Here is a 23,980-nt window from a genome sequence, read left to right as displayed (position 1 = left end):
AGTCTGGAACTCAGGAGAGTCTGGGACTGGACTAGAGAAATGAATGTGAGGGCTGAGGAGGTAGAGCTGGTATGTGAATTCATGGCAGAGACAAGATCGTCTTGGAGTTAACAGACAATGTGTAGACTGAAATGTGTTGCTGATAAATGAATTCAAACTTTTTGAATTTTTACTACTGAAATATAATATGTACAAGAGTCTGTATACATAATGTGTAAGTATGGTTTAAATAATAAGATGAACATCATATACCTACGATCAAGCTGAAGAAACAATACAATCTCAGAACCTTTGAAGCCTGTGAATTTTCCCATTGGACCTTGCTCTCCCCATCCTTCATCCCCAGCACTAACCTAAATTCAGGGTTTGTCACAGTTTTGTGCTTGTAACTGATCCTTTAGGAAGCAACATTTGTGGCCAAAAAACATCTAACAAAAACTCAGTAATTTCTTCAAACTTACTTTAGGGTTTTGTTTCCCTTTTGGGTTAAAGTAACATTCAGTTTTTGTCTTTTAGTGCTGCCCAACGGAAATACAAGGCAAGCAATACGTAATTTAAAATTTTCTAGTAGCTCCATACGTAAGGGGGAAATAAATAGATAAAATTAGGTTCAATAACATATTTTATTTAACCCAATATACCCAAACCACTTTCATTTTAAATTGTAATCAATATAAAAATCACTAATTGTCATAACCACAAACACAAAGCATGGTTTTAAAACATACCTGTTGGAGGAGCCCTGAGTCGGAGTCTAAAACACAGGCATCAATCAAAATATTCTAAAAGAAACATTTTGAAAATATTACAGGAATAATAACAATAATGATTATCCTATACTGAGAACCTACTACATGCCATACTCTATGCTTAAAATAGCTCACTCAATATGCAACGTGACTCTGCACAGCAGATATTTGCATTTGGCAGCTGAAGCACCCAGGACATGGCTGGGCTGTGGTCACAGAGCCAGCGGATGGGAAAGCTGTCACTCCACTCGGCATGTCTCCAAAGTCCAGGCTCTTTTCACTACATCATGCTGCCACTCCACAACAGAGAACATTATGCATGGCTATAGCAGCATTTTACGTTAAACCTGAAGTTTTAAGGAGGTTTTCTTTCTTTATAAATACATCAAAGAAAAAAATGTATTATACTTCATCTGAACATTTCAGCTCTTTGCAAAGTAAAAATACTGAATTTTTACAGCTTCACCACAGCAAAAAGATAAAGAAATTGTGGCAAGGTTTATACAGCAAACTGTCAAACCAGGGATTCTTGGCATGGGGTCCAAGGATGGGCTAAAGGTTACCTGAATACCATGAAACTCTATGCAAAACTAGTTGAGTGCACATTGTTTTGGGAATGCATCAGATTCTCAAGTGGTCCAGGACCCAAAATAGAGAAAAGACTAGAACATAATACAGATTCTGGATTCCTCGCCCATTCATAAGGCTACGTAGTCAGAATACCTCAGAGTAGAGCATTCAAAAAATGAAATTGACTCCTTTGTTATGAAACAAATACTTTAAATGGCAGCCTCTCAGTTCACCTGCTTCTGTGCTGCGAAGATGACATTCATGAAGTTCATATACTGCAACGCACTGTCTTCTGCAGCCTTAATCACCTAAAAATCACAGTCATGTTAATTCCACCCAGGCACATCCCAGTCCTCTCACACCAGTGTCACACAATATACTGCGAACCACAACCAACATTACTCCAGTTTGTCTTCCCATTTATCATTGTTAAATGATACCTAAAGTATAAAGATGACAGTAACATTTCCCCCCAAATCCTGCCACCCACAGACAGTCCACGTAAGGGTTTGATGAACTCATTCTGGAGAGCACCTACGTGGGCAGGTATATACATGCACACCCAAAACACAAACACACACATACACAAAATATACACACACACACACACCCAAAATAAACACACACCCCCAAAATACACACACCTACCCACCCAAAATACACACACACTCCCAAAATACACACATCTACCCACCAAAAATACACACACGCCCCCAAAATACACACCTACCCACCCAAAATATACACATGCACCCCCAAAATACACACACCCAAAAATACACACCCCAAAATACACAGCCAAAATACACCTACACCCAAAATACACACATCCCAAATACATACACATACACCCAAAACACACACACATATACAAATACACACACATGCACATACACCCAAAATACACAGGTACGTACACCCAAAATACACACACCCCCCAAAATACACATACCCCAAAACTACACACACCCCTAAAACACACACACCCAAAACACACACACAACCAAAATACACACCCCCAAAAATACACATCCAAAACATACCCCCCAAAATACACACCCCCCAAAATATACACACACCCCAAATACACACATAAAACACACACAAATCTGAAATACACCCAAAACACACAAACACACCCCAAATACATACACCCAAAACACACACATCCAAAATATACACACATACACACACCCAGAATACACACACATCCAAAATACACACACTCACACGTGTCAAGATGATTACTTAGCATTCTGCAACCTGCTTTTTCAGTCCACAATATATGTGGGAAAAAATATTCTAATGTCAAGGAATTATAATATATACTATGCTTCTTGCAGACTTCATAAATTTCCACTACTTAAGCAGTTTCCAATTCTCAGTTTTAAACAATGCTCTGATGACACCCTCATATACCCTCTGCACAGCTCTCTAATTACCTCTGGAAAACAAGCAGTGATTACTGAAATATATGCACATTTAATTTTGATACAGATTACCAAAATGCACCCCAGAAAATTTTTTTACCAATTTATCCTCCTATCAGCAACGCATGAGAATAAGTAATCCCCAACATCACCATCAACCCTGGGAACTGCCAGCTTTTTCATTTGTGCTAAGCAACAATGAATATCTCATTACTTGACATTTATTTTATTTTGTTTATTTATTTATTTTTTTGAGACAGAGTCTCGCTCTGTTGCCCAGGCTAGAGTACAGTGGCACAATCTCGGCTCACTGCAACCTCTGCCTCCTGGATTCACGCCATTCTCCTGCCTCAGCCTCCCAAGTAGCTGGGACTACAGGCACCCGCCACATTTTTTGTATTTTTAGTAGAGACGGGGTTTCACTGTGTTAGCCAGGTTGGTTTCGATCTCCTGACCTCGTGATCCACCCACCTTGGCCTCCCAGAGTGTTGGGATTACAGGCGTGAGCCACGGCGCCTGGCCAATTACTTGACATTTCTTTGCTTACTAATAAGACTGAACATACTTTCAAATGCTAAAACTGACCTTTTGCAGACTGCTCATTTTCTGCCTGTTTTTCTAAAGCTTGACTTTTAACAATGAATTTATAAAAGCTGCCTTTTTTTTGTTGTTTTTTTGTGACGGAGTCTCACTCTGTCGCCCAGGCTGGAGTGCAGTGGCGTAATCTCGGCTCACTGCAAGCTCCGCCTCCCGGGTTCACGCCATTCTCCTGCCTCAGCCTCTCCGAGTAGCTGGGACTACAGGTGCCCGCCACCACGCCCAGCTAATTTTTTTGTATTTTTAGTAGAGACGGGGTTTCACCGTGGTCTCGATCTCCTGACCTCGTGATCTGCCCCCCTTGGCCTCCCAAAGTGCTGGGATTACAAGCGTGAGCCACCGAAGAGCTGCCTTTTATTTTGGAAACATTGGATTAATTTTCTGTCAGGTAGCTCTGCTAGAAATACTTTTCCTAAAACTTTTTCCTTCATCCTTGTTTTGGGAGTTTTATATTTTCGAGATTTTAAGCTTTCCTTTGAAGTTTCACATCATGCTTAGCAAGGCACTCACCTTACCAAAATTATTTTCTTCTAGCACTTTTTTTTTTTTTTTTTGAGGCACAGTCTCACTCTGTCACCCAGGCTGGAGTGCAGTGGCGTGATCTCAGCTCACTGCAACCTCTGCCTCCCGGGTTCAAGCGATTCTCCTGCCTCAGCCTCCCGAGTAGCTGGGATTACAAGTGCCTGCCACCATGCCTGGTTAATTTTTGTATTTTTAGTAGAGACGGGGTTTCGCCATGTTGGCCAGGCTGGTCTTGAACCCCCGATGACCTCCCAAAGTGCTGGGATTACAGGCGTGAGCCACTGCACCTAGCCTTCTTCTAGTACTTTTATGACTTGAACTTTTACACTGAAATGTTTGATCTTTACTAGAACATATTTAAGTGTAAGCGGTGAGACAAGGAACAAGCTCTGTTTTTCCCCAAATGGCCAATCAGTTGGCCCAGTACCTTTTACTAACAACTCATTTTCTCCCCACTAATTTGAAGTGCTTCCTCTGTGACAAGTCCAGCTCTCCCACGTGCATGGTTTGATTACTGGACTCTAGTCTTTCTTATTTGTTTGTGTGCTCTGTGCTACTACCACACAGTGACTGTCGCTCTACATTGTGTTGTAAAGACTAATGGAGCAAGTTCCTACTTATTAATCCTTTTCAGAAAGTTCCTGACTATTCTTTTAAATTTATTCTTCCAGATAAACTGTTGAATTTCTTTTTTTTTTTTTTTTTTTTGAGATGGAATCTCGCTCTGTCGCCCAGGCAGGAGTGCAGTGGCGCAATCTCAGCTCACTGCAACCTCCACCTCCTAGGTTCAAGCGATTCTCATGCCTCAGCCTCTTGAGTAGCTGGGACTACAGGTGCCCACCACCACGCCCGGCTCATTTGTTGTATTTTTAGTAGAGATGGGGTTTCACCATATTGGCCAGGCTGGTCTCAAACTCCTGACCTCTTGATCTGCCCGCCTCGGCCTCCCAAAGTGCTGGGATTACAGGCGTGAGCCACCACGCTCAGTCTTGAATTTCTTTTTTAAATCTCCCCACCCTGCCATGGAAAAAAAAAAAACCTCCCTGATATTCTGACTGATACTGTAAATTGAATTTACAGTGTGATTTTGGGAAAACTGACATCCAAGAACAAAATATGGCTTTCCATTTATTCTTCTATCTCTCTCAGAATTTTTAGTTTTCCTTATCATCAGTTTTACACATTGTTTGTTAAATGAATCCTGGATAGTTAATATTTTTTGCTCCTGCTATAAATGGGTTTTACTTCCCATTATGTTTTCTTTTTTTTTTTTTTTGAGACGGAGTCTCACTCTGTCACCCAGGCTAGAGTGCAGTGGCGCGATCTCGGCTCACTGCAACCTCTGCCTCCCAGGTTCAATCTATTCTCCTGCCTCGGGCTCCTGAGTAGCTGGGACTATAGGCATGCACCACCACGCCCAGCTAATTTTTGTATTTTGACTAGAGACGGGGTTTCACTATGTTGGCCAGGCTGGTCTCGAACTCCTGACCTCAAGTGATCTGCCCACCTTGGCCTCCCAAAGTGCTGGGATTACAGGTATGAGCCACCACAACCGGCCTCCCATTATGTTTTCTAATTATCTATAGTTATCATATAAAAAAGTAATGATTTTTTTAGCTTACCAATATCCTTGATTTCATTTCCTGATTATCTATAAAGAGAAAAAAAGCAGAAAAAAATTTAACTAAATCTTACTAATCATATATGGTTTCCTAACCAATTTTTAAACAATCCAGCAAAGACATACTAGTAAAATAAATAGGATTACGGTTCTCATAGAAAAACGCAGCCTCTTACCTTTAATTTCCTTGTTCATTCTATGAATGTCTTAATTTCTTAACATTAAGGAATACAAAAATATTATTTTACTTCATAAATATAGTAAAAAGAAAAATAACCTCCAATTTTAAATAAACCCAGCATCTACCTAGCTAAGAAAGGAAATGCTCCACTTAACCAAAATAAATACACGAGAGTGATTGGGGGTTTTCAGTTCCTAACTCTGCAGTCAACTGGGCTTTGTCGTCTAACCAAGATATAATCTCTGTCCCAGAAAATTAAAATTCCCAACACTTGACTGTCCTATTATTATCTACCGTGTCCTAAATTTGAATCCTGGGACAAATATTGATTTACAAAGATGTTCAGGCAACTCACATCAAACTCTAGGACAAAATAATCACTCAATACTGCCCCTCCCCCAAAAAAATTAATGCCATAAGACTGAGAAAACGTCACACAGATAAAATGGAAAGGTATTGCCCTATGCTACATGCAAAACAACCTGTTCACCTATGGAGAAGTGGCCACTCATTTATTAAGCTTCAGGGCTCCTAAATGGCTTTTAAAAATCAAACACTGTTCCCAAGTCAAGAAGAAAATGAAAATGTTTAAAAAGTCTGAAAAGTCTGAATTTATCAAAATAAGAAATAGGAAAGCACCCTGAAGTAGTGTTTCCTGCAGGCAGAAAGACATAATGGAGAAGCTAGAGTTTTCTCACCCTTCCTCACTTCCAGTTTTTACAGCTTGTCTTTTTTTTTTTTTTTTTTTTTGAGACGGAGTCTCGCTTTGTCACCCAGGCTGGAGTGCAGTGGCGCGATCTCAGCTCACTGCAAGCTCCGCCTCTCAGGTTCACGCCATTCTCCTGCCTCAGCCTCCCTAGTAGCTGGGACTACAGGCGCCCACCACCACGCCCGGCTAATTTTTTTGTATTTTTAGTAGAGACGGGGTTTCACTGTGTTAGCCAGGATGGTCTTGATCTCCTGACCTCATGATCTGCCCACCTCGGCCTCCCAAAGTGCTGGGATTACAGGCGTAAGCCACCGCACCTGGCCTTTACAGCTTGTCCTAATAAACATTTCAAAGCCAGCCACGCACAGTGGCCTGTAATCCCAGCACTTTGGGAGGCCGAGGTGGGAGCATCACTTGAGGTCAGGAGTTTGAGACCAGCCTGGCTAACTTGGTGAAACTACATCTCTACTAAAAATACAAAAAAAATTAGCTGGAAGTGATGGCGGGTGCCTGTCCCAGCTACTTGGGAGGCTGAAGCAAGAGAACTGCTTGAATCTGGGAGGCGAAGGTTGCAGTGAGCCGAGATTGCGCCACTGCACTCCAACTTGGGCGACAGAGTGAGACTCTGTCTCAAAAAAAAGAAAAAAAAATTCAAAGTCAATATAAACTATTTTTTTAAAAATTACCCTCCACTTCAGAGTACTCGCACGTCCTATTAATGGGCACCCAAGGTCCTAAGAAATGTCACAAGTTAAGATATGTTTATTACAGAAGACACCTTCTAAATGATTCAGACACCAAGGATACAGCAAAGGGCTTTGGCCAGGGATCCTGCCAGCAAAGTTTCTGTATGTTGACCCTTTATGTCACCTGCAAATAACAGAAAACATTTAAAAAGGAATTTTTAAGTACTTTCTTGAACTAAAATCATTGGTGCTTTCTTGAACTAAGTATGCTTTCAAACCAAAGCATTCTTCATAAATGAAATCAAACAAGACATTTTCAAACTAGGTTTAAAAACACAGCAATGTGTTCTTGGTAATGGTTAACTAAGCAACTTTTTAACCTTTTCTCAATGTAAAACATCCTGGTGTTTGTTCAGGGGCTAGCGGGAGGGCGGGGGAAACAGGGAGTTAGTGTCTAACGGGTACAGAATTTCAGTTTATAAAGATGAAAAAGTTCTGGCGATGGATGGCAGTGATGATTGCAAAACAAGGCGAATATACTCAACATTACTGAACTGTACACTTAAATATTGTCAAAATGGTAAATTTTATGGTAAGTAAATTTTACATTAAAAATTCTAAAAATCGGTAAAATGGCAAATTTTGTTATTTGTACTTTACCATACATACACACACAAAAAAGATCCTGTTTTTACTTGGAAAGGTTCCAGTTTATTCATGATCTATGTGGTACAAAATGTCACGCATAAGTCTAGCAGCCTGGACAGGGTACAAGGCTCTGAGGCCCCCTTGCCCTCCCTCTCCCACCATCCCCTCCTTCCCATCACTCTCCGCACTCAGCCAGTGCGGGGAAGACTGGAGAAGCTCTTTCCTCTAGCCATGAGAAGCAGGAGTTTGCCACTTGTTTGGTGCCTTGGGTGAAAAAAGTCACTCAAGATATCAAAATCCTAAAACTGCAGTTCAAGAGGGCAAGGAGCTCAGACTGACACTCCGTGCAAGCCGGCTTAGAGCTGGTCCAGGAGAACTGACACCCCATGGGTGAGGTCAGACCAGAAAAGGTCCTGAACACTATACTGTAAAGCTGAGCTGGGACTTAATCCTGGAGGCCAGTGACTCTCAAAGTGAGATTCTGGAACCAGCTATAGGGGCACCACCTGGGACTGTAATAGAAATATAAATTCTCGGGACCTCCCTAGAACCAGTGAATCAGAAACTGAGTGGGGCCTGACACTGTTTCAACAAGCCTTCCAGCTGATTTTTTAACAGATTTATAATTTACAAACCATAAATTCTGGTCGAAAAGTATTTTTAGGTATGCAATTCAATTATTTTTGGTAAATTTACAATTATGCAATCATCATCACAATCCAATTTTAGAACAGTCTCCATTACCCCAAAAGATCACTTGGGCCCATTTGCAATCACTCCCCAGTCTCTGCCCAGCTCTGGGCAACCACTAACCAACTTTCTGTCTTTATAGAATTGTCTTTTCCCCCAGGTGATTCTGATTCAGGCTAAGGTTTGGAAACCATCACCTGCAGGCAGCAGGGAGCCAGGAAAGGCCTATAAGCCCAGGAATGGCAGCTCTGATTTTTAAGATGATAACTCTGGAGGCTGAGTGCAAAGACTTGACTGGGGAGACAGGAGTCAGAAAACCAGTTAGAAGCTATAACAATCATCTAGAGCAGTGGCTCTAAATGTGGGGTGAATGTGCCCTACAGGGGGCATCTGGCTATGTCTACAGACATATGTGGTTGTCACAACTGGGGGATATTATGGTGTCTAATGGCCCAAGGCCAGAAATGCTGCTAAACATCCTACAACGCATAGGACAGCTGCCACAACAAAGAATTACTCAGACCAAAATGTCAATAATGCTGAGGTTGATCAAGATGAAAATAAGGGATGGGGCCTGGGTGTGGTGGCTCACACCTGTAATTCTAGCCCTTTGGAAGGCCGAGTCAGGTGGATCAACTGAGGTCAGGAGTTGGAGACAAGCCTGGCCAACATGGTGAAACCCCATCTCTACTAAAAATATTAAAAATTAGTCAGGGCCGGGCACAGTGGCTCATGCTTGTAATCCCAGCACTTTGGGAGGCCGAGGCGGGCGGATCACGAGGTCAGGAGATCGAGACCACGGTGAAACCCCGTCTCTACTAAAAATACAAAAAATTAGCTGGGTGCGGTGGCGGGCGCCTGTAGTCCCAGCTACTCAGAGAGGCTGAGGCAGGAGAATGGCGTGAACCTGGGAGGCGGAGCTTGCAGTGAGCCGAGATTGCGCCACTGCACTCCAGCCTGGGCGACAGAGAGAGACTCCATCTCAAAAAAAAAAAAAAAAAAAAAAAATCAGTCGGGCGTGGTGGTACGCGCCTATAATCCCAGCTACTTGGGAGGCTGAAGCAGGACAATCGCTTGAATCCGGGAGGCGGAGGTTGCAGTGAGCTGAGATCACGTGCCATTGCACTCCAGCCTGGGCAACAAGAGCGAAACTCCATCTCAAAAAAAAGAGATGACAATAGGGATGGGGGCTGGGTGTGGTGGCTTCTGCCTGTAATCCCAGCACTTTGGGAGGCAGAGGCAGGAGGATACCTTGAGCCCAGGAGTTCAAGACCAGCCTAGGCAACATAGCGAGACCCTGTCTCTATAAAAATTTAAAAAAATAAAAAATAAAAAGATGACAATAAGGAGCGGGATTCTGGAGACACTTCTGAGGCTAAACGACTAGGATTTTGTAGCTGATTAGATGTCGGATGTGAGGAGAAGTTAAAAATGAAAGCTTTAAGTTTTGAAAACTACTTGGATGGGGGCTGACAGAAATAGGGAATGGAAATGGTGGTGTGATTGAGAGCAAAGATAATGAGACTAGCCTGGGCCATGTCAAGAGACTGTGGGACGCTGAAATGGAGACATTTGAGCGTGAAAGAAAGTCTGGGTTAGAGACAAAGTTGGAAAGTGTCCATATGTAAAAGATAATTAAAGGCAAAAGTGGATAAGAACATATAGAGGGAGAAAAGATGAAAATCATGTGCCGAATTAAAAACATATTTTAAGAGACAAGATGAAGGAAAAGCCAGAAATAGAGACTATGAAATAATGTTTCAAGAAAAGAGGAAAAACAGGTCACCGGGCATTCATAGAAGCCAAACGTCATGTTTCAAGAAGTAAAGGCTGGTCAGCAGTGTCAAATGCTGTAGAGGCTAGGCAAATAATGAACCGACTTTGATGAAAATTATTTTTAAAGAGTGAGAACGTGCAGGCATACAACATAAAGAACCTCACATCTTTGAACTTAAAGCCTAAAAGACCTCCAAAATCAACGCTATTTGCAAAATAACAATTTTTAAAAGTTGTTACCTTTGGTCATTAGATCTTTAATCTCTTCAACAATAACTTCATTTGCTGATGTTAAAAGTTCGTATTTTCCATCTTTACTCCCAGAGGGATTAAATTCAGGAGGGTTGCCAGGGTCTCCGAAGAAGTCTCCAAGTCTGCCATTCTTTCCAGGATATAAGAATCGGCTGAAACAGCAGGGGAGAAAACCTGGTTACACCAGGCCTCACTGCCCATGCTCACTCATGATCAGAATGAAATTCAGCAGAGGCAACAAACAAAATTACAACAATGTGGGACTCCCAAGATTTCACAGTAAATTTCATTTTTTAAAAAAATGTGTAAGATAAAATTAGAAAAAGGATATAAAAACAAAGAAAAAATGTATAAACTAGGCAAATTGGCCAACATTTGTCTATCACCACAGAATGTTTTACTGGTTCCAGTGTTTTCTGAAAAGTGTGGGGAAATACAGAGGGCATTGGGTTATAATCTCCGAAATGCTGCAGAGGGGTGCCCGTGCCTTCCTTTCTCAAATGACAACCACGACAGGTTCATACCAAATTCTAACTCACTACTAGTTTATTATTTGAGGTACACATCTATCCCAGTAATAAAAATCTGGCCTGAAGGTCCCTGAAAAGATTTTCCCAGTGATTCACGACTTTTTGTTTTTTTTTTGAGACGCAGTCTCGCTCTGTTGCCCAGACTGGAGTGCAGTGGTGCAGTCTCAGCTCACTGCAACCTCCACCTCCTGGGCTCAAGTGATTCTCGTGCCTCAGCCTCCCAAGTAGCTGGAATTACAGGTGTGTACCACCATGCCCAGCTAATTTTTTGTATTTTTAGTAGAGATGGGGTTTCACTATGTTGGCTGCTATGTATGGCTCATCTCAAACTGACCTTAAGTGATCTGCCTCAGCCTCCTGAAGTGCTGGGATTACAGGCGTGAGCCACCGAGCCTGGACTCGTGACTTTTTTTTTTTTTTTTTTTTTTGAGTTGGAGTCTTGCTCTGTCGCCCAGGCTGCAGTGCAGTGGCACGACCTCAGCTCGCTGCAAGCTCCACTTCCCGGGTTCATGCCATTCTCCTGCCTCAGCCTAATGAGTAGCTGATGCCCAGCTAATTTTTTTTTTGTATTTTTAGTAGAGATGGGATTTCACCGTGTTAGCCAGGATGGTCTCAATTTCCTGATCTAGTGATCCGCCCGCCTCGGCCTCCCAAAGTGCTGGGATTACAGGCATGAGCCACTGCGCCGGGCCATAGCCTCGTGACTTTTAAGATAATCAGGTAGAGGATACCTTTGATTAAAAAAAAAAAAAAAAAAAAAAACTTTGACAGGTATAGTTTTTACTGGTATTTTAACCAAACTAGCATCATCTTTTCATCCAATTCTGAGAAAAAATATGCAGCGAGGATGGGAGTATGTGTTTGGTGGCCCATGGGCTCTTTCACCCCACCAGAGGAAGCAGGCAGCCCTAAGAACCAAGAAAACCTGAGAGCTACCATATGAAATATGTTGGTAAGCAAGAGTCACTTCTTTTTTTTTTTTTTTTTTTTTTGAGACGGAGTCTCGCTCTGTTGCCCAGGCTGGAGTGCAGTGGCGCCATCTCAGTTCACTGCAAGCTCCGCCTCCTGGGTTTCACGCCATTCTCCTGCCTCGGCCTCTCCGAGTAGCTGGGACTACAGGCGCCCGCCACCACGCCCAGCTAATTTTTTGTGTATTTTTAGTACAGACGGGGTTTCACCGTGGTCTCGATCTCCTGACCTCGTGATCCGCCCACCTCGGCCTCCCAAAGTGCTGGGATTACAAGCATGAGCCACCGCGCCCAGCCAAAGCAAGAGTCACTTCTATTGTAATGTGGTGATAAAGACATAGAAGAGCCAGGGGTGGTGGCTCATCCCTGCAATCCCAGCACTTTGGGAGGCTGGGGTGAAAGGACTGCTTGAGCCCAGGAGAGAAAGGCCAGCCTGGGCAACATAGTGAGACCCCATCTCTACAAAAAATACAAAAATTAGCCGAGTGTGGTGGTGCACACCTGTAGTCCCAGCTACTTGGGAGGCTGAGGCAGGAGGATCACTTATGCCCAGAAGGTCAGGTGCTACAGTGACCCATGATAGTGCCACTGCACTCTAGCCTGGTTGACAGAGCAAGATCCTGTCTCAAAAAAAAAAAAAAAAAAAAAAAAAAAAGACATGGAAGAGCTGTGTCTTACATGATAATTCAACTCTTCTGTCAGTGCGTAATGTGAGAAGTAAATATGGCCCAAATTATTCACAAAAACTTTGCTGTATCTGCGGTCACATTTACACATCAGCTGCAGGCTATGCACCATCTTGCAGTGAGTCTAACACAGCCAGTTTTCACACTAGTGTTAGAAACGACCACTGTTTCTTCTGCCAAGCACCAGATGGAGTAGTTGGCTTGGGTTTAGAAGTCAATGTTATAAGAAAAATCCTTATTTCTAAGCACCAGGTTCACTCACAGAGCAGGGAAACAGGCCATGAGAACTACACAGAGCTAAAGGAAAACAGAATCACATCTCCCATCTCACTTGCATGCTGGGGCAGACACAAAATGGGAAGACAGGTGAGGGAAAGTAGCTGCCGGATTTGATAGCTCTCCTTCCCTTTTTGCCTAAATAATATAGTTCAATCTGTGCAAATTACATGGGCCATTGTGTAACTCTACTATCTACTAATGGTAAGGTTTGCAAGTTTCATGGATATCACAATGTACATGTACTGGCTCTTGGTGCTGTGGCTGTTCACTGGTACAGAAAACATTTTCTTTTGCAACATGGGAGTAGGAACAATACATGCCAACTGGCACAAAAAACTCATGAATATTAAGCACTGAAGAGGAACAGCAATCACAATGGTCATACCTTTCTTGAATGTGACTTGCTATCACAGCAAGTTTGTTGGAACGATTCATGAATAAGTGCGAATTTCCCAGCACCATCACAGCATCTATGCATTTGGATAAAGTGAACTGTTGAAAAAAAAAAAGACATTAGAAAAACAAATTAGCTATCCAAATAACCATGTCAGGTCTTGACATAATTAAGATTTCGTTTAGGCTGCGTGCAGTGGTTCAAGCCTGTAATCCCAGCACCCTGAGAGGCCAAGGTGGGAGGACTGCTTGAGTTCAGGAGTTTGAGACCAGCCTGGGCAACATAATGAAACCTTAGCTCTATAAAAAAGAAACAAAACTAGCCAGGCATGGTGGTGTGCACCTGTAGTCCTAGCTACTCTGGAGGCTGAGGTGGCAGGATCGCTTGAGCCCTGGAGAGCCAGGCTGCAGTGAGACAAGATTGTCCACTGTACTGCAGCCTGGACAACAGAGCTGGACCCTGTAACAAACAAACAAAAAAAAGACTTCATTTAAATTTTAGACAATTATTCCCTTTTAAAAATTTGCTCAGGAGCTCCCCTCCTCCAAAGCCAGAAACAAAAACACTTGAAAACTACAGTTTTCTAATTTTACTTATATGAGATAATTTCTACATCAGTACAATATTCCACAAATATTTGCAGCGTAACATTTAAGGAATAACAAACATGTCACATGCTCTGTGATAAAATTTCCAGCAAACTATTACTATATGTGGAGTAGATAATGAATACATACTGAAAATACTGGAGACCTTTAAAAATTTTTAATTCATTTGTTCACTAAGTATACTGAGCCACTACTGTACGTCTGGTATATACTTAGTGAACAATATAGTGGTTGCTCAGTATACTTAGTGGGCAAATGAATTAAAACCTTTTTTTTTTTTTTTGAGATGGAGTCTCACTCTGTCGCCAGGCTGGAGTGCAGTGGCCCGTTCTCGGCTTACTGCAACCTCCACCTCCCGGGTTCAAGCAATTCTCCTGCCTCAGCCTCCCCAGCAGCTGGGACTACAGGCCCGTGCTACCATGCCCAGCTAGTTTTTGTATTTTTAGTAGAGATGGGGTTTCACCATGTTGGCAAGGATGGTCTCGATCTCTTTACCTCACGATCCGCCCGCCTCGGCATCCCAAAGTGCTGGGATTACAGGCGTGAGCCACCACGCCCAGCCTAAAAACTTTTGAAGTTTGAAAAAACAAATAAAGGATATCCTTCTTTCCTCGAGCTCGCCTTCCCACAAGAACTCATATTATTAAGAAACATAAGTCAATATTTTTTTTTGGTACTCAATATGTTCAGAGAAACTTCTCTAGTAACAAACTAAACAAATGATCCTTGAAGTTTCAGTCTTCATAAGTAGATATTTTCATAATCCTGGAATAAGGCCTGTTTCTCTTAAATAAATACTTCAGGTAGAAAACAGAACACTGGTGGCCAGGCGTGGTGGCTCACATCCCAGCACTTTGGGAGGCCGAGGCAGGCAGATCACCTGTGGTCAGGAGTTTGAGACCAGCCTGGCTTACATGGCAAAACCCCATCTCTACTTGAAATACAAAAATTAGCTGGGCATGTTGGCACGTGCCTGTAGTCCCAGCTTCTCGGGATGCTGAGGTGGGAGGACTACTTGAGCCCGGGAGGTGGAGGATGCAGTGAGCTGAGATCGTGCCACTGCACTCCAGCCTGGGTAACAGAGTAAGACTCCATCTCAAAAAAAAAAAAAGACCAAAACACTGGTAAAGTTCACCCTACTGGAAAAAAAACTTAAATCTATTAAAATTTCTATTTGGCAAAAAGTGACAATATAAATAAAAGTGAAAGAAAACAAGTTATAAACTGGAAAAAAATAGTTGCAACACATGGCAAGTAATGGGTTAATCTTTTAATATAAAAGATTGTCCATAAATCATTACTTTTAAAAAAACCACACACCATGAATATCCAAAGAAAGAAATGGATGATGTCCCAAGAGAGAAATACAAATGGCCATGAAATACACTAAAAGCAAATTGAGATTACATTGTTTTTTGTACCTCATGTTGACAAAAGATGAAATAAGGAGAATGAACATCTTGTGTTGGTACAAGAAAAAAAGAACTCTCATACAGCACTGATGAGTGCAAACCCAGCCTTTCTGGAGTAACAGGGCAGCATGCAGTGATGTGTTGGCAGATGTTTAACCATTCGCTCCCCAAAAACGACGTACCCATGTACACAAGTACATACGGATATTACTGATACAGCAGTATTTAGCACACAATTTACAAATAACAGTGAAATGCACAATACTCTTTATAGTAAATTGCATACAGCCAATGGATTCTCACAGAATGCCTATGTTGATTTTTGCTGAATTCTTGTATCCATAGCCAATTGAAAAATGAGTATGGTTTGGCCGGGTGTGGTGGCTCACACCTGTAATCCCAGCACTTTGGGAGGCCGAGGTGGGCGGATTGCCTGAGCTCAGGAGTTTGCAACCAGCCTGGGCAACACAGTGAAACCCCCATCTCTACTAAAATACACATAGAAAAAATTAGCCAGGCATGGCGGCGCGTGCCTATTGTCCCAGCTACTTGGGAGGCTGAGGCAGAATTGCTTGAACCCGGGAGGCAGAGATTGTGGTGAGCCGAGATCGCACCACTGCACTCCAGCCTGGGTGACAGAGCAGACTCCATTTCAAAAAAAGAAAAAAAGAGTATGGTTTCAGCTGAAAAATGAGTATAGTTCTGACATGAATATTGTGTGATATTTTATAAAAGATGCTTGTACTTGGTATAAGCAACTGTGTAAGTAACAACTATAACACTGCGTTATCAGGTTTATAACATGCGCAGGTGTAATATGTATGACAATAAGAACATGGGGAAGGGGTGGAAGTGGATCTATATTGGAGCAAAGCCTCTATATTTTACTGGAATTAAATGAGTATTAATCTAAAGTAGACAATGGTAAGATACATACAGTAATCCCTAGAGCAACTGTTGTGGGTCAAATTATGTCCCCCAAAAAGATATGTTCAAGTCCTAACTTCTGGTACATGTGTACGTGAACTTTTTGGACACAGAATCACAAGTAAGAAGAGATCGACCAGGCGCGGTGGCTCACGCCTGTAATCCCAACACTTTGAGAGGCTGAGGTGAGCGGATCACGAGGTCAAGAGATGGAGACCAGCCTGGCCAACACGGTGAAACCCCATCTCTACTGAAAATACAAAAATTAGCTAGGTGTGGTGGTGCATGCCTGCAATCCCAGCTACTTGGGAGGCTGAGGCAGGAGAATTGCTTGAACTCGGGAGACAGAGGTTGCAGTAAGCCAAAATCATGCCACTGCACTCCAGCCTGGGCGACAGAACTAGACTCTGTCTCAAAAAAAAAAAAAAAAAAAAAGAAAAAGAAAAAGAAAAAAACTGAAGGCTGGGCACAGTGGCTCATGCCTGTAATCCTAGCACTTTGGGAGGCCAAGGCGGGACGATCATTTGAGGTCAGGAATTAGAGACCAGCCTGACCAATATGATGAAACCATGTCACTAACAAAAATACAAAAATTAGCCAGGTATGGTTGCATGCACCTGTGATCCCAGCTACTCGGGAGGCTGAGGCAAGAGAATCGCTTGAACCAGGGAGGTGGAGGTTGCAGGGAGCTGAGATCGTGCCACTGCACTCCAATCTTGTCGACAAGAGCAAAACTCCATCTCAAAAAACAAAACAAAAAAAGAAAAGAACTAAAAATATATAGGTCAAATCAACAGAAGAATTAATATAGTACAGTAAACAATATTTATTTAACACAAAACACAGTAAAGGAGGACAAAGAACCAAAAAATTCATGAGACATACAGAAAACAAATAACAAAATAGCAGATATGAATGCAACCACACTAATAATTATATTAAATGTGAGTACACTAACTGCTGCTATCAAAATACGGGGAAATGGGCGTGGTGGCTCACGCTTGTGATCCTAGCACTGCTCTCCAACCTGGGTGACAGAGTGAGACTCTGTCTCAAAACAAACCAAACAAACAAAAAAAAAAACAAAAAACGGGGGCGGGCACGTGCCTCATGCCTGTAACCCCAGCACTTTGGGAGGTCGAGGCAGGCAGATCACTTGAGGTCAGGACTTCAAGATTAGCCTGGCCAACATGGCGAAGCCCCGCCTCTACTAACAATACAAAAATTAGCCAGGCGTGGTGGTGCATGCCTGTGGTCCCAGCTACTTGGGAGACTGAGGCAGAAGAATCGCTTGAAACGGGAGGCAGAGGTTGCAGTGAGCAGAGATCACACCACTGCACTCTGGCCTGGGTGACAGAGCAAAACTCCACCTCAAAAAAAAAAAAAAATACACAATTCAACAACAATACTTCATTTCAATATTCCATTCTCGATAATTTTTTTATTTTTTTATTTTATTTTGTTTGAGACAAGGTCTTGCTCTGTCTCCCAGGCTGGAGTGCAGTGGCACAGTCATGGCTCACTGCAGACTCAACCGCCTGGACACCAGTGATCCTCCCACCTCAGCCCCTCAAGTAGCTGGGACTACAGGTGCGTGATCAAGCAACTTAAACTAATAGACATTTATAGAACACTTCACTAGAAACAAAAGAATGCATATCCTTTTCAAACAGACATGCAACATTCTCCAGAACAGACCACATAATCGGCCACAGGTCAGTAAACTTGTTTTGTGAAAGGCCAGATAGTAAATATTTTAGGCTTTTTGAGCCATGCAATCTTTATTGCTACCCAACTCTGCCTTTGTAATGCAAAAGCTGCCACAGAAAATACATAAATTTATGAGTGAGGCTTATTTATAGACCCAGAAATTTGAATTTCATATGATTTTCAAGTCACAAAAATGTTATTCTTCTGATTTTATTTTAAACCACTTAAAAGTGGAAAACAGCTAATCTGTCATTAAAAAGAACAGACAAGGCCAGGCACAGTGGCTCACGCCTGCAATCCCAGCACTTTGGGAGGCCGAGGTGGGCAGATCACCTGAGGTCAGGAGTTCGAGATCAGCCTGGCCAACATGGTGAAACCCCAACTCTACTAAAAATACAAAAAATTAGCTGGGCGTCGTGATGGGCACCTGTAATCCCAGCTACTCGGGAGGCTGAGGCAGGAGAATCACTTGAACCCAGGAGGGGAGGTTGCAGTGAGCTGAGATCTGCATTGCACTCAGCCTGGCAACAAGCGAAACTCCATCTCAAAAAAAAAAAAAAAAAAAGCACAAAACTCCCACATATCTGTTTGATCAATTTACGTGAAAAAAATCTAGAAACCAAACTAATCTACAGAGACACAGATCAAGAGTTGCCTGGGAGTACAGACAGGCAAAGAAGTTATGGTTGAGAGTGGGACCAGATTACTAACGAACAAACATGAAGAATCAGCCAGGTGCGGTGGCTCACTCCTATAATCCCAACACTTTAGGAGGCCAAGGTGGGCAGATCACATGAGGTCAGGAGTTTGAGACCAGCCTGGCCAACATGGCAAAACCCCATCTCTACTAAAAATATAAACAATTAGCTGGGCGTGGTGGCATGCACCTGTAGTCCTAGCTACTCAGGAGGCTGAGGAATGAGAATCAGCTGAAACTGGGAAGTGGAGGTGCAGTGAGCCGAGATGGCACCACTGCACTCCAGCCTGGGCGACAGAGCGAGACTCCATCACAAAAACAAAAAAAGTTAACTCAAAATGAGACAAAGCTGGGCATGGTAGAGCATGCCTCTCTTATCAAGTCAGGAGGCTGAGGCAGGAGGATTTCTTGAGAACAGGAGATTGAGGCTGCAGTGAGCCATGATCACGCTACTGCACTCCAGTCCAGGTGACAGACAGAGACTCTCTCAATAAAATAAAAAATAAAAATAAAAAAATAGAGACAAATACCTCCTGTTTTCACTTACATGTGGGAGCTAAAAAAAATGTGATCACATGGTGTAGAAAGTGGAAAGAGAGATAACAGAGACTGGAAAGGGTGAGTGGAGGGAACGGGAGGAGGATAAAGACAAGTGGGTTACGGGGTACAAACATACAATAAAACAAGAAATAAATTTGGTGGGGCACAGTGGCTCACCCCTGTAATCCCAGCACTTTGGGAGGCCAAGGTAGGCAGATCGCGAGGTCAGGAGTTCGAGACCAGCCTGGCCAACATGGTGAAACCCCATCTTTACTAAAAATACAAAAATTAGCTGGGCGTGGTGGTGCACACCTGTAGTCCCAGCTACTTGGGAGGCTGAGGCAGGAGAACCGCTTGAACCCAGGAGGCGGAGGTTTCGATGAGCCAAGATGACGCCGTTGCACTCCAGCTTGGGCAACAAGAGCAAAACTCCATCTCAATTGCACCCAGGAGGCAGAGGTTGCAGTGAACCGAGATCTCGCCATTGCACTCTAGCTCTGGGTGACAGAGTAAGACTCCATCTCAGGAAAAATAAATAAATTAATTAATTCAATGTTTGATAGCACAGTAGGGTGACTATACTTAAAAATTATGGGCCGGGTGTGGTGGCTCATGCCTGTAATCCCAGCACTTTGGGAGGCCAAGGTGGGCAGATCACAAGGGCAGGAGATCGAGACCATCCTGGCTAACATGGTGAAATCCCGTCTCTACTAAAAATACAAAAAAAAAAAAAAAAAATTAGCCAGGCATGGTGGCGGGCGCCTGTAGTCCCAGCTACTTGGGAGGCTGAGGCAGGAGAATGGTGTGAGCCCGGGAGGCAGAGCTTGCAGTGAGCCGAGATCGCACCACTGCACTCCAGCCTGGGCGACAGAGCAAGACTCCATCTCAAAAAAAAGAAAAATTATGTAATGGGCTGGCATGGTGGCTCACGCCTGTAATCCCAGCACTGTGGGAGGCCAAAGTGCTGGGATTACAGAACTATTCGGGAAAACTGCTTGAGGCCAAGAGTTCAAGACCAGCCTGGGCAACACGGTGAGAACCTGTTTCTACAAAAAACACAAAAATTAGCCAGACATGGTGATGTGCACCTGTAGTACCAGCTACACTGGAGGCTGAGGCCAGAGAACTGCTTTATGCTTTAGCCCAAGAATGTGAGGCTACAATGGGCTATGGTGGCACTACTGCACTCCAGCCTGGGCAACAGGGTGGGACACTTGTCTTAAAAAAAAACAAAAAAAGGAAAAATTATTGATACAGGCAGCAACTTGGATGGATCTCAAGGGCATTGTGTTGGGTAAACAAAAGCCAACCTCAAAGATTACCAACTGTGTGATCTATATACAAAATACAATTACAGAAATGGAGACCCGATTAGTATATTCGTGTTTACTAGGGGTTAGGGATGGGGACTATAGGAAGGTTCTGTAACTACTACAGAAGGGGGCTCCTTTGTAATAAAGCAACAGTTCCATATCCTGATGGTGGTGCTGATGGACACACAAATCGATCAATGTGGTAAAACTGCACAGAACCACAAACACACATACACACACATGCACACACATACTCACAAGTGAGCGCATGTAAAACCTGCAATCTGATTAGGTCTGTAGATTGCACTGACAGTTTCAAAATTGTACTATCATTATGTAAGATGTCACCACTGAAAGAACTTGAGTGATGGGTACACAGGACCTCTCTGTATCTTTTCTGGTTTCCTGTGTCTATATTATTTAAAAATAAAATATTTCAAAATAGAAAGTATTTTTCAAGACCACACATTGTATGAAATCAATACATGAAATGTCCAGAAAAGAGAATTTAGAGATAGAGGGCAGATCAGTGGTTGCTTGCACCTTGGAGATAGAAGCAGGGATTGACTGCAAACAGGCACGAGGGAACGTTATGCAGTCAAAGAAATGTTCTAAAGCAGAAATGCGGGGCTGGTTACACAACTTCGCAAATTTACTTTAAAAAAATCACTGAATTGTACAGTAGCTGAATATTACAGTATGTAAATTATACTTTAATAAAGGCATTTTTTAAAAAAGCAATATAAACACTCAGTTAAACCAGAATTCTCCAACGGCCTCCTCAAGCAGTCTTACCTGAGATTCCTTTAATGCTTGCTTTCCCCACCAAATTGGGTTGGCATCAACTACAATAACCAGAAGATTCAATTCATCTTCTGAAAATATTAACAAAAAATGAAATTTAAAACATTATCTCCATAAAAATGAATCAAAGCTAACATTCGCAATTCATAAATTAAATCCAGAGCACCACTATATGCCTTTAAGTGTTTATCACCTTACAATTATGAGATTAACAGAAGACCCAGTTAAAGCTTTAAAGCTGGGCCGGGCGAGGTGGCGCACACCTGTAATCCCAGCACTTTCGGAGGCCAAGGCGGGGGGATCACGAGGTCAGGAGATCAAGACCATCCTGGCTGACACGGTGAAACCCCATCTCTACTAAAAATAGAAAAAATTAGCTGGGCGTGGTGGTGGGCGCCTGTAGTCTCAGCTACTCAGGAGGCTGAGCCAGAAGAATGGCGTGAACCCAGGAGGCGGAGCTTGCAGTGAGCCGAGATTGCGCCACTGCACTCCAGCCTGGGCGACAGAGCAAGACTCCATCTCAAAAAAAAAAAAAAAAAAAAAGCTTTAAAGCACAGTGGGCTCTTAGCAAGCACTTGTCTACGTCCTGAACCACTATATCTCCAATGCACTAAATGTAAACTCTGTGAGGGTAGGAGTTTTTGTCTCTTTTGTTCACTGCTTATCCTCACTCCTACCACACTGCCTAGCACATTGCAGCTGCTCAATAAATATCTACTGAACAAGGGCCAGGTGTGGTGGCACAGGCCTGTAGTCCTAGCACTTTGGGAGGCCAAGACAGGCAGATGGCTTGAGCTCAGAAGTTCACGAGACCAGCCTGGGCAATATCGCAAAACCGTTTCTCTACTAAAAATATAAAAATTAGGTCCGGGCGCGGTGGCTCATGCCTGTAATCCCAGCATTTTGGAAGGCCAAGGCAGGTGGATCACTCGAGGTCATGAGTTCAAGACCAGCCTGGCCAACATGGTGAAAAACCCCATCTCTACTAAAAATAAAAAATAAAAAAATAGCTGGGTTTGGTGGCAAGCGCCTGTAATCCTAGCTGCTCGGGAGGCTGAGGCAGGAGAATCACTTGAACCTGGGAGGCGGAGGCTACAGTGAGCCAAGATTGCACCACTGCACTCCAGCCTGGGTAACAGAGCAAGACTTCATCTCGGGGGAAAAAAAATAGCCAGGCATGGTGGCATATGCCTGTAGTCCCAGCTACTCAGGAGGCTGAGGAGAGAGGATCACTTGAGACCGGGAAGTCGAGGCTACAGTGAGCCATGTTCCTGCCAATGCACTCCAGCCTGGGAGACAGAATGAGACCCTGTCTGGAAAAAAAACTAAAAAACAAACAAACAAAAAACACCTACTGCATTCTGAATGCCTGGTCAAGGACAGAAGGCACTGGTTAACCAGTAGTAGGAATCCCAGTGGTAGAATTTCAGGAGCAAAAAATTAAAGGGAGGCTTAGGTGTCAATTTGGCCCGTACTCATCAAATCATGTAGCAGCAAGGCCAATTGTAATTAAGAGTCACTTTTTAAAAGGTAAAAAAACCAGGCTAGGTGCCTGTAATCCCAGCACTATGGGAGGCTGAGGTAGGCGGATCACTGAGGTCAGGAGTTCAAGACCAGCCTGGCCAATATGGCAAAACTCTGTCTCTACTAAAAATACAAAATATTAGCTGGGCATGGTGGCGCACGCCTGTAATTCCAGCTACTCGGGAGGCTGAGGCAGGAGAATAGCTTGAACCTGGGAGGCAGAGGTTGCAGTGAGCTGAGATCGCGCCACTGCACTCCAGCCTGGGTGACAGAGTGGGACTCTGTCTCAAAAAAAAAAAAAAGTTAAAAAACAGAGGGAAAAGCAATTCCTACATCAAGATTTTACTGTTAAGAGGAATTCTATTCTCTAAACTAAACAGGCTACCACAACACATTAATCATTCTTTTGGATTTTTGTTTTTTGGGTTTTTTTTAAGAGATGGGGGTTCTCAATAAATTGCCCAGGCTGGTCTTGAAATCCTGGGCTTGTGATCCTCCTGCATCAGCCTCCCCAGTAGTAAGGACTACATGCACGCACCACCCCGAACACATTAATCCTTCAACAAACTTTTACACTACCAGTGTTAGGTGTTGGGGATACTGGGTCCAACCCCTCAAAGAGACTATACTCTAATTGAGGTGACAGACAGACATACAAACCTGTGAGTACACACTGTTATGAAAGGCCCAGGATGCTCATTTATTTATTTATGTATTTTTAAACAAATTTTTGAGACAAGATCTCAAGGTTGGAGTACAGTGCCACAAATATAGCTCACTGCAGCCTTGACCTCCTAGGCTCAAGTGATCTTCCTGTCTCAGTCTCCCACATAGCTGGGACAACAGGTGTGCACCACCACATCCAGCTAATTATTATTATTACTTTTTTTGAGACGGAGTTTTGCTCTTGTTGCCCAAGGTGGAGTGTAATGGCGCGATCTCGGCTCACCGCAACCTTCGCCTCCTGGGATCAAGCGATTCTCCTGCCTCAGCCTCCTGAGTAGCCGGGATTACAGGCATGCGCCACCATGCCCAGCTAATTTTGTATTTTTAGTAGAGACGGAGTTTCTCCAAGTTGGTCAGGCTGGTCTCGAACTCCTGACCTCAGGTGATCTGCCCGCCTTGGCCTCCCAAAGTGCTGGGATTACAGGCATGAG

The 23,980-nt window shown here is 43.2% G+C and overlaps 1 protein-coding gene across 2 annotated transcripts in view; it reads right to left on the bottom strand.

Moving 5' to 3' along the window:
• Positions 1–23,980, bottom strand: part of GTF2H3 (general transcription factor IIH subunit 3) — a 30,054-nt gene that overhangs the window by 4,192 nt on the left and 1,882 nt on the right. The window contains exons 2-9 of one of the 2 annotated variants that reach the window (XM_003276234.4): positions 21,291–21,370; positions 13,280–13,386; positions 10,420–10,583; positions 7,187–7,249; positions 5,666–5,695; positions 5,491–5,519; positions 1,553–1,627; positions 729–782 (exon numbers count right to left, since the gene is read on the bottom strand). In XM_003276234.4, the coding sequence (XP_003276282.1) occupies positions 729–782; positions 1,553–1,627; positions 5,491–5,519; positions 5,666–5,695; positions 7,187–7,249; positions 10,420–10,583; positions 13,280–13,386; positions 21,291–21,370 (602 nt within the window). Of the gene's footprint in view, positions 1–728; positions 783–1,552; positions 1,628–5,490; positions 5,520–5,665; positions 5,704–7,186; positions 7,250–10,419; positions 10,584–13,279; positions 13,387–21,290; positions 21,371–23,980 lie in introns of both variants that reach the window. The other variant, XM_030821618.1, reaches the window with a different exon arrangement.

The sequence above is a fragment of the Nomascus leucogenys genome, chromosome 10 (genome assembly GCF_006542625.1).
Source record: "Nomascus leucogenys isolate Asia chromosome 10, Asia_NLE_v1, whole genome shotgun sequence".
Classification (NCBI taxonomy): domain Eukaryota; kingdom Metazoa; phylum Chordata; class Mammalia; order Primates; family Hylobatidae; genus Nomascus; species Nomascus leucogenys.
Note: the sequence above shows the minus strand (reverse complement) of the source record. Positions and strands in the feature narration are given on the sequence as shown.